This window comes from Rhincodon typus, chromosome 2, assembly GCF_021869965.1.
Source record: "Rhincodon typus isolate 14 chromosome 2, sRhiTyp1.1, whole genome shotgun sequence".
Taxonomy (NCBI): Eukaryota; Metazoa; Chordata; class Chondrichthyes; order Orectolobiformes; family Rhincodontidae; genus Rhincodon; species Rhincodon typus.
Genome location: NC_063333.1, coordinates 100,452,979 through 100,463,808, shown reverse-complemented (window position 1 = coordinate 100,463,808; position 10,830 = coordinate 100,452,979). Strand labels below are relative to the sequence as shown.

General features: G+C 39.7%; 1 protein-coding gene across 1 annotated transcript in view; it reads right to left on the bottom strand.

Moving 5' to 3' along the window:
• Positions 1-5,909: 5,909 nt before the first annotated feature.
• The window catches only part of dnah5 (dynein, axonemal, heavy chain 5), a 343,343-nt gene continuing 338,422 nt past the window's right edge, over positions 5,910-10,830 (bottom strand). The window contains exons 80-81 of the mRNA XM_048608626.1: positions 7,921-8,155; positions 5,910-7,077 (exon numbers count right to left, since the gene is read on the bottom strand). Of these exons, the coding sequence (XP_048464583.1) occupies positions 6,926-7,077; positions 7,921-8,155 (387 nt within the window). The 3' untranslated portion in view covers positions 5,910-6,925. The remainder of the gene's footprint in view (positions 7,078-7,920; positions 8,156-10,830) is intronic.

The window sequence follows — 10,830 nt, the reverse complement described above, 5'->3', positions numbered from 1 at the left end:
CCTGTCACCTGCTGTATAGAAACTAGACGTGACAATTCCTAACCTGAAAGTCAGTGAGGGTACCTGGTGACTCCAGAACACTGCTTTCACCTCCAGCCTCCTGGTCACAAGCACCAACATCTCAGGGCACACCCCATGGGCAGTTTAAAAAAACTTATTCATTGCCCATCCCTAATTGCCCAGAGTCAACCACATTGCTGTGGGTCTGGAGTCACATGTAGGCCAGGACAGGTAAGGATGGCATTTTCCTTCCCTAAAGGGCATTAGTGAACCAGATGGGTTTTTCTGACAATTGGCAATGGATTTATGCTCATCACTAGATTCTTAATTCCAGATTTTTATTGAATTCAAATTCCACCATCTGCCCTGGTGGGATTTGAACCCGGATCCCCAAAACATTACCCAGGTGTCTGGATTAACAGTCCAGTGATAATACCACTAGGCTATCACCTCCCCTATTGACTCAGGCACTATCACCAAGACCCCAAACCATGACATCTGATAGATTGCAGCCTGACCACAAATGACTGAAGATAGGTACGGAGTGATATAGAGAAAACCTGAATCCTTCCTGTGTGCTTGGACCACATCGAGGATCCTCAATCAGGCCATACCCTAGTTCAACAGGCATTGATGCTTCAACTACAGAATAAAAATGTAACTAGCTTATAAACAGAATGAAAATGGAAGTCTGGTACAAGAGATCAATCAGTATTATGCTCATTATTCGGGTATATTATCAGTGATGTCAGACGATAATAGATCACATCATGAGAAGCTGAAAGATAGGTCCTTATGAAATCCTGCAACAGTGTGCCTTGTAAACTGTTTAAATAAGCAATAAATATTTATTAGCTTATAACAGCATGGTTTCCAGTTCTCCTTTATCAAAGATATCAATTCCCCAGTCACGTGATTTAAGCAAAACTGATTGGCCTGTATTGCTACACCTTTTGAACAAAGGTGTAATACTGTCAGTTCTCCTGCATCTAATGATTGAAAGATATTCAATTCTTTCTCCTTCTCCTTACCCGCTTCTCTCATTATCCTCCACACCATCCAAACTGGTCCATAGGGTGGCTTCTATGGTACAGTGCTTGTGTCCCTCCCTGTTGTCTAACAGCCTAGGTTCAAGTCCTGCTTACTCCAGAGCTATGTAACAATATCTCTGAAAAGGTTGATTAAAAAATATTTCCAACTAGTCCATGTAATTTAACTTGTTTTAGGTACAACCAGTCTTTTTAACACCTCTATCAATTCTAGCCCACCAACTGTCATATGCAACTCCTCTCTCACTATTGAAAGCATCTCCTTTGTTAGTAATGACAGATATAAAGTACCCATTTAATACTTCAGCCATGCACTTTGCTTCCATGTACAAATCCCTTTGTAGCCCCAATCAGCCGCATCCCTCATTTATTTAAATTGTTTTAAATCTGAAATTGGCAACATTTTTCTTCTAGGCAAGGGCTAAAAGAAATCTGGAATTAAATTGAAACTATGTGGTTATCGTTACAGTGCAGATTAGCCATTTAAATGATTTAACAGGATTGAGGGGTTGAATAGCTTACTGTTGTACCTATCTTCTAATGTTAGTATGTTCTGGTTTAAATGGTAAGGGAGTGATTATCATCATCTGGGTTAAAGTCTCTTTCAATTAACCCAGGGATTAGTTTGAAATGTTATATTTTCCAAGAGACATGATTCATCAATGAATTACAGTGAGTTCATACAATGCATCAATTATCTCAGCACAGCTATGTATGAGAAACACTTGCAGAAAATGCCAAAGGAAAATATAAACACAAATTATCTTCTTAAAACAAAAGAAAAGGCTTACGCCATGATGAGGACTATGTCCTCTATTTGGGAATTGAAGCAAAATGACCTTTAGAAAATGTCAATTTCTACATCTTTGAAGAATCAATCCCTGAGGAAACAGATCAATGCTGCATCTCTGCATCTGAGTACGAAATAGTAGCTCTTGCAAATGGTATTGCCAGTCAATAAAATTCAACTAACTTTATGTTTCTAAATAAAAGCAACAATAAAGTGATTGCAAAGATTTCTTATCTCAAATTCACATTTCAGTCTGTGAACATTTGTTCAAATATAATGACATTATGACATACCTTGTAGCCGAGCAGCTAATAATATCAATAACAATCGATAATGGATTTTGTCCATCTACACTTACTCAGTGAGTTGATTTGGTGGGCACAGCCACTGCACATGAAGGTACAATGGATAGGTGAAGAATTGGAATATATTAGGCACGTGGAGCTGCCAACGATTGGTGTGACCGGGGTTGTTTTAATTGGAGGGATTGGAGAGGGCTTAATGGGAAGGAGAGAGCTGAGAATAGCATGAAGCGGAGAGGGGTTTTGAGGAATCATCATGAAAGTATGGAATGACACGTCGACTAGGATGGAGACTTCAGAAAAGAGATGACATTGAAAGGGTGAAATGACATGGGATAGGGGTGGCGGGGAGGAGCTGAATGCGGTAACAAAATTGGTTTTCAATATTAATTTGATTGTTAATGGTGTGTGGATCTTTGTTCATGTTGGAATATTATTACCTTTTTTCACATTATCATTTGGACATTTTAAAAGTATCAGATTAATGTTTTTTGTGCATCTGCCTTGGTTGATATAAAGTAACAGTCTTACAACTACACAACACAGCATTGTCTTATGCAGAGAAACAAGCCTTACAGGCCATATCCCAGGTAACATCATCACCATCCCTTGGCATGCCCTGTTTTGCCAGCTGGTAATATAGCGATAAACGGTCATGAGGGAGACACATAGGAGTCCTCAACATTAATTTTGGACCACAGGAAGCCTCATGCAATCAGGTCAAACATGAGCAAAGAAACCTCCTGCTGATTATCACTGTTCCCCCATTTTCTTGGCTAATGAATCAGTGCTCCTCTGTGTTGATTACCAAAGGGAGAAAGTACAAGGGTGGCAGGGGAACAGAATGTACTCTGGGTACGGGTCTTCAGTGTGCCCCAGTGACAAGCTGGTCGAATACTAACAGATATAGCTGCTAGACTGAGTTTGCAGCAGGTGGTGAGGGAAAAACTTGATCTCAACGTCACCAATCGAAGTAGCAGCAATGTGTACTATTTACCAAAAAGCATTGCAGAAATTCACCATAGATCCTAGACAGCACCTTCCAAACCCACGACCACTTCCATGCAGAAGGACAAGACCAGCAGACACATGGGAATACCACCACCTGCAGGTACCCTCCAAGCGACTCATGATCTTGACTTTAAATTAAAATTAATTAGATTTTATTGTTACATGTACTCAAGTACAGGGATACAGGAGTACAGTGAAAAGTGTACAATGTCGCCATTCCCAGTGCCCTCTTAGATACAAAGGTACCTAGGTACACAATCTTAGGTACAAAGTAGAAAAATAAGGAAATACAGTCAAAAGGTCAACATTAAAGTCCTTCTTAGTATAAAATAGAAGAATAAAGAAATAAAGTGAAAAGTTCAATATTACAGTCTTTCTTAAGTGCTTAGCCACGCTGAGCTCACACACCCCACAAGGGTTTGAACTCCTCTGTGCTGGGCTTGATCTCCCCACACTCGATGGCACTGCAGATGCTGGGAGACCTTGGCCTGCCTGCTCTCGCAGCCACCACGGATGTCAGGGGACCTCTATCGCTGCAGCACTGGGTTTGACTCTCATGCAGTAGATCCCTCTCTTGCACTACCCCATGCTGGCTTGCTGTACTCCGTGTTGGGCTCTCTCTCGTTCACATTCTCTCACTCTTCCCTACGGTCTGTCACTCTTCCCCATGCTGGCTTGCTCTCCTCTGTATTGGAATTATGTTGCCAATCCTTCACCATCACTGGGTCATAATCCTGGAATTCCCTCCCTGAGGGGCACTGTGGATCAACCTTAAAGAAGGCAGCTCACTACAACCTTCCTAAGGATAAGTAGGATCGGGCAATAAATGCTGGCCAGCCAGTGATGCCCACTTCCCATAAGTGAATAAGAGAAACTATCTGTTGCAGATGCATCTGTCTGGGACATATCAATGGGAGTGACCAAACACAATCATGTGGAGACAAAGTCTGTCTTCATATTGAGGATACTGTCTATCATGTTGTATGGCATTATCACTGGGCTATACGGGACAGCCTTAATATATATCTAGAAACTCAAAACTGGGCACACACAAACTGAAGGAGAAATAACAATGCAATACTCAGTGTAAGTGATCCTAAGCCAATAGATCAGACCTGCGATATCCAGTTAAAAATGGTGGTGGATAACTAAATAACTAACAAGAGAAGAATAACAGCGCTCCATCCTCAATGACATAAAGCACATCAATGCTAAAGACAAGACCGAAGAATGTGCATCCATCTTCTGCCAGAAGTGCACAGTGGATGATCATCATGGCCTCTGCTCAAGGTTCTCAGCATCACAGGTGCCAGTCTTCAGTCATTCCATTGGCTGCATGTGATATCAAGAAATGGTTGAAGGCGCTGGATACTGCAATGCCTATGGGTCCCTGATAATCTTCCAGCAACAGTCCTGAGGATTTGTGCTCCAGGACTACCCTTGCCCCTAGCCAAGTTGTTCCAGTGCAGCTATAACATTGACATCTACGCAACAATGTAGAAAATTGCTCAGTTATATCTAAAAGACATTTGGTCAGGTATATGAAAAGGGAAGGTCCAGAGGAAAATGAGCCACACAGGCAAGTGGGACTAGTTTAGTTTGGGATACTTGGTCAGCAAGTACGAATTGGACCAAACAGTTTGCTTCCATGCTGTATGAAATCTATGTCCTGTTCATAAAAAGCAGGACAAATCCAACCTAGTCAATTACCACCTCATCAGTCTACTCTTGATCATCAGCAAAGTGATGGGAAGAATCATCAACAGTGCTATCAAGTAGCACTTGCAAAGGAATAACCTGCTCACTGATGCTAAGTTTGAGTGCACCAGAGCTAGTCTGCTCCTGACACTATTACAGTCCAAAAACAGACAAAAAAGCTGAACGCCAAACGTGAAGTAGACAGACTGCCTTTTACATCAAGTTAGCATTTAACTGAATATAGCACCAAGAAGCCTGAAAAAAAAACTGGAAGTAATGGGAATCAGGTGGAAAACTCTCTACTGTTTGGAGTCATATCTAGCATGTGTAAGTTGGCTGTGGTTGTTGAAATCACAGTATGAACAGAACAAATTCTATGAATTTAAATGCATTTTCCAATGACATTGCTCACCACAGTATTTTATGGCACTTATTGCTACAATATGTAATGGAGAATGTATTACTCTTCAACTAGAAATGTATTATGAGCTTGTAGACTTGCTTGCCGAGCCGGTATGTTTGATTGCAGACATTTCATCACCCTGCATTGTCAGTGAGCCGCCCGTGAAGCGTTGGTGTTCTGTCCCACTTGTTATTTATATGCCTCGGTTTGCTGGGGTGGTTGGCATTACTTCAGGTTCTATTTTTCAGTTGTTTGTATATCGGGTCCAGTTCAATGTGCTTGTTGATGGAGTTCCGGTTGGAATGCCAGACCTCCAGGAATTCCCTGGCATGTCTCTGTTTGGCTTGTGCTAATATAGATGCGTTGTCCCAGTCAAATTCACGTCCTTCTTTGCCCGTGTGTATTGAGACCAGTGAGAATTGGTTGTGTCTCTTGGTGGCTAGTTGGTGTTCATGTATCCTTATTGTCAGTTTTCTTCCAGTTTGGCCTATGTAATGTTTCTCACAGTCCTTGCATGGTATTTTATACATTATGTTAGTTTTATTGGTTGTGGGTATGGGATCCTTTATGTTTGTCAGTAGCTGTTGCAGGGTGGTTGTTGGTTTGTGGGCTACCCTGATACCTAGGGGTCTGAGTAGTCTTCTGGTCATCTCTGGTATGTCTCTGATGTACGGTAGGTTGACTAGTGTGTCTGGCCGTGTTTGTCTTCTTGTTGTGGTCTGTTGCGGAGGTAACGGCACATTGCACTCTTTGGGTATCCATTACTTTTAAAAACTCTGTACAGTGACGAAACGTCTGCAATCAAACACAAACGCTCAGCGAGCAATTCTACAACCTCATCCGCAACCCGAGCTACAAAGCTTCTCAAAAACTTTAGAAATGTATTATGTCTATCCTTCTACAATCTCGAAATCAATACATAGTGGCATTTAGGGAGGTAAATAGTAGCCACTGAAAATTTCTAATGAACATAGCATAAAAAAACATGCTTTCAATGACATTTTGTTATATATTTTTCAAGCTTTAAAGTAATGTATTGATACTCTGAATGAGTTCTCACAGAGGTTTTGAATTTGTGTGCATAATTAAATAGACTATTTATGGTACACCTATAAAACTGAAAATTTTGTCATGCTTTTATAAAATTTGTTGACAATTTTGGTACAAAGATTACTTCCAGTATGATTGCTGATATGTACTACTTATTAAAAGGCATGATTACAAACATCAAGGCCTTAGGGCATATAAGCTTAAAAACTCTGGCTTTGAAGAATTTTTTTCTGCAGGTGGATATCAAAGGTAAAAGGACTCAGCGTTGTGTACAAAATAAACTAAAATGGAAATAGCTATCACCAACACAGCAGAAGAAAGCATTTTTCAACTTTTGTATTTAAATCTGGGAAAAAAAACTAACATATCAAATTTATGCAAGATGCATTCACAATCAAAATTAAAATAATTACAGGAACTTAAAATCAATAAATATCAATTATCATATTAATTCAGACAAAAATCCTCCATCACATTATTTATTTTTTTCTGTATTTTAACCAGACACATTTTAAAAAATAATTTGCAGCAAAGTTGAAAGGTTGATATGTATATTAGAAACAAATGCTAATAAGTCAGTGAGTTCGATGGAATGATTTTCACAGTTTCTGCTACATCATGTTTATTTGACATCACAAAGAAGTGCTACTCCACGTAAAATCCAATGTTCAGGGGGCTGAACTGTTCGCAGGTCCACTGTAGCTGTATAGTTTAGGTCAGTTCTCACTGGCTTTTTGTAAATTGGGCATGAATACAACCGAGGATCCTTGACACCTTGGTGAGAAGAAACAAACAGGTTTTCAGTAGGAGTTAAGTAAAATTAAGCGTTGCATATGCAACACTCAGAATCTTCCAAACTGAACATTAATAAATTCAGTAGTCACTCTGAATTAAGAAAATGTCACTTGGAAATTAGATACCACCTACCCTACATTCTAAATTTAAATCCCTGACTATTTAAGAGTATAACATTTTTAAAAACTGACCAGAAGACCAAAATTAGAGGAATGGAGAATGAAGATTTCAGGAGTAAGTTTTTAGGAGATAATAGGAGTTGGGTGAGGTAAGGTCATGGAGGAACATAATAATAAGACCAAAATTTGCAAATGAGGTTTTGGGGAATGGGAAGTCAATGTCAGATTGTATCTCATTGTATGAGGATTCAAGTTATGACAATTGGGACTCAGAATGCATCAAAATGTACGCTTCAGAGTTTTGGATTCCATGGACGAATTTAAAAAACACACAGAAAAGTGAACCACACGTAGAAAAGGGGTATTGAAAATCGTGTAAGATGGCTTTAGCGATAAATCAATGGTCAAGCTGTATACAAAGCTGTTTATATTCTCTTTAATTTGCATTCACTAAACAAATTTGTCAGTTATTCCAGCGCTCATTTGACACGGATCCAGAGGAACAAGGATTAATGAAGCTCGCAAATAATTCAGATTTTTTAAACCAATGTTTACCAGTGTTAAATCTCAAAATACTTTATAATGAATAGAATTGAAAATTACAGTTCACTGATGTTTATTAGGCATATCTATATCACATGATTTTAATATTCTAAATTCAGCTCAGTCACTTTAAAGAATTGAAAATGTATTGCATACTTACTCAAATTATTTTGAGCAGAAATATGTATCACAGGTAGCAACTCAAATAGCACTTTAGGCTTGGATTCAATGAGCTTTGAATTCCGCCTATCCCATCCAGCTCCCTCCAAGTACAACCCATACACATAGACTCCCTCCGAAGGGGGAGCTGTGATGTCATCTTTCATCCATTTGCTGACTTCATTGCACAAAACCACACTATCGAGTGCCCAACCTTTATGAGCGCGAGTAACTTCCTGTTGAGTAAAGTTAAACAGTCACCATCACGTGTTGAACTTTATCAATGAAGTATAAAGTGATTCATCAGTATATCATGTCTTTTATGATGTTACAATAAGATATTCCTCCCTCTATTTGCTAAAATCTATGAAAGACTTACTAATACTTTATTAATGAGATTAGCCTACACTACAATTAGTTGCAAATTGTAAGACTGAGTGGTGAATTATAGATAATTTTTGACAATTTTTCATTGAATTTTCAGCAGAAACAAGGTTGTTTGATCCAACCATGTATAGTTTATTCTCAATTTCACAGGTGCTAATCTCATCCGCTTGCTCTCTTCACATTTTTCTTTACCTCTTTTCCATTGAGCAACCCTAATCTATTCTTAAATGCTGATATGTTGACATTTAACTGTTGCATATGTCTAGTATATCTTAGTTAATTGCCCTAATTTTCCAGTGTCCAAGTCACCAGAGTTTGGATGCAAACTGAGAGAGGTGTGTCAAGATCCATTAAAAGTCTTGACGTGTGCATGCATGTGGTAACTTGTTTTGGAAGTTTAGGCTTTCAGTGTGCTGGTTTCCATTGCCTCTGACCCTCTGTGAACAATCTATAATGGTTTTTGTCCATCTACATTTACTCAGTGAGTTGATTTGGTGAACATCGTCCAACACTGATCTCAGTGTCAGAGACATGAACCAGATGTGTGAAACTTATCTGGATATTTATTCAAGAAATGATACACTGTTCATACCTGAGGTAACTCAGTGATTAACATGTGTAACTGAACTGCTCACCACAATTGGCAATCCTAATCACATCACCCCAACCCCAATGCAACTATCCCTCCAACTCTATCCAATGGTACCTAAACTGGACTGTGACCCCACCAGCCAACAACTCCACCCATTCCAATTACCCCTGCATCACCTGACTATCCCTTCTCAATCGAACCCACCACATGACCAGCCACTCACTAACCCACAGAAACAATTGGACCTTTAAAGATGTGGCAGAATACAATGGCTACTGTCATAAAAAGAGGAATCTGTCATGTCTTTCTCCAGCTTTTCTAGCACCCAACAGTCTTCCCCTTAAAAAACTCTGCTGACACTTTGATGCTTCAGCTGAGATTGGAAAGTCCAACAGAAAATTTGTGAAAAGGGGTGAACTCACAGAAATCCTCAGAGGCACCATCAATGCACCGAACATTCACGCTGACTGCAAGACATGGGCCATGTTTCAGATCATTCAAGTTAATGATTTTTCAATAAGATTTTAAATTATTTCATTATATCAAAACCTATTTATATTGTGGTACATCTTCAGGAGGTTGAATACTTTTAATTGTTTCAATACAAAGTTTCTTCTGCATCTGAAATGCTTTGCAAAACTGAACCTTCAGCAGTGTGTGAGATTCCTGATGCAGAGTCAGTGCACATAAGCGTGAACAAAAACAAAGTTGCTGGAAAAGCTCAGCAGGTCTGGCAGCATCTGTGGAGGAGAAAACAGAGTTAACGTTTCGGGTCCGGTGACCCTTCCTCAGAACTGAGTACGATTTAGATTACCCATGATTTGTAATGATTTCTGCCTGAAGCAATGCGTTGTATACTGGCTGCTTAAATCATTATGATTGCAACTGCTGTCTTCCATTTTCAGCCCTTCTCCCTATTTGTTGCATCTCTTCCCCCTGCGGCTTCATTTCTCCCTCTGCAGCCTCACTTCTATGACTGTTTATGTTAAAATCTTTAAAACTGTCTAATAATATTACTTTCTTCTTTTGTATAATAAACATTTTCACTTTTGTTAAAAGTACATGGACAGACTCCTGTGAACATCTGAATAAGCCATGTAACCAAATCACAAAAATAAAACACGTTCTAAGAGGCCAGGTTTCATTCTGGAATCTGAATTGTATGGTGTTACCATCAGTGGGATCATAACCGTACATTGTTAATGATACAGTTTATGTAACTACAGCTCAAAAATAAATGGAAATATAATGCACAGCAGCTTGCAATTAAACCATTGAATCCCTACAGAGTGGAAGTAGGCCATTTGGCCCATTGAGTCCACACCAACCCTCCAAAGAGCATCCCACACAGACCCACCTCCCTACCCTATCCCTGTAACCCTGCATTTCCATGACTAATCCATCTAGCCTTTACATCCCTGGGAACTACAGGGCAATTTAGCATGGCCAACCCACTTAACCTGCACATCTTTGGACTGTGGGAGGAAACTGGAGCACCCCGAGAAAATCCATGCAGACACGGAAAGAACGCACAAACTCCACACAGACAGTTGCCCGAGGGTGAAATTGAACCCAGGTCATTGGCACTGCTACTGAACTGCCATGCCGCCCTCAATTTTGTGAAAGTAAACGCTGCCACAATATTGAGTTCGATTCAGGTTGCCCATGAATTGTAATGAATTGTGAGTGAAGCCAATGCATTAAATCGGTTACTTTAATTGGCTACTCAACAACAGCTTTAATGTAGCAAAATGCCACAATAAACGCTGATAATTTGTTCACATGAGCTATGTTAACAGCACCTTTAGTAGCGCTGACTAGAAATGTCAACAGAAACTTACATTTGTAATATGAGATAACACAGTGTGGAGCTGGAGGAACACAGCAGGCTAGGCAGCATCAGAGGAGCAGGAAAGTTGACATTTCGGGTCG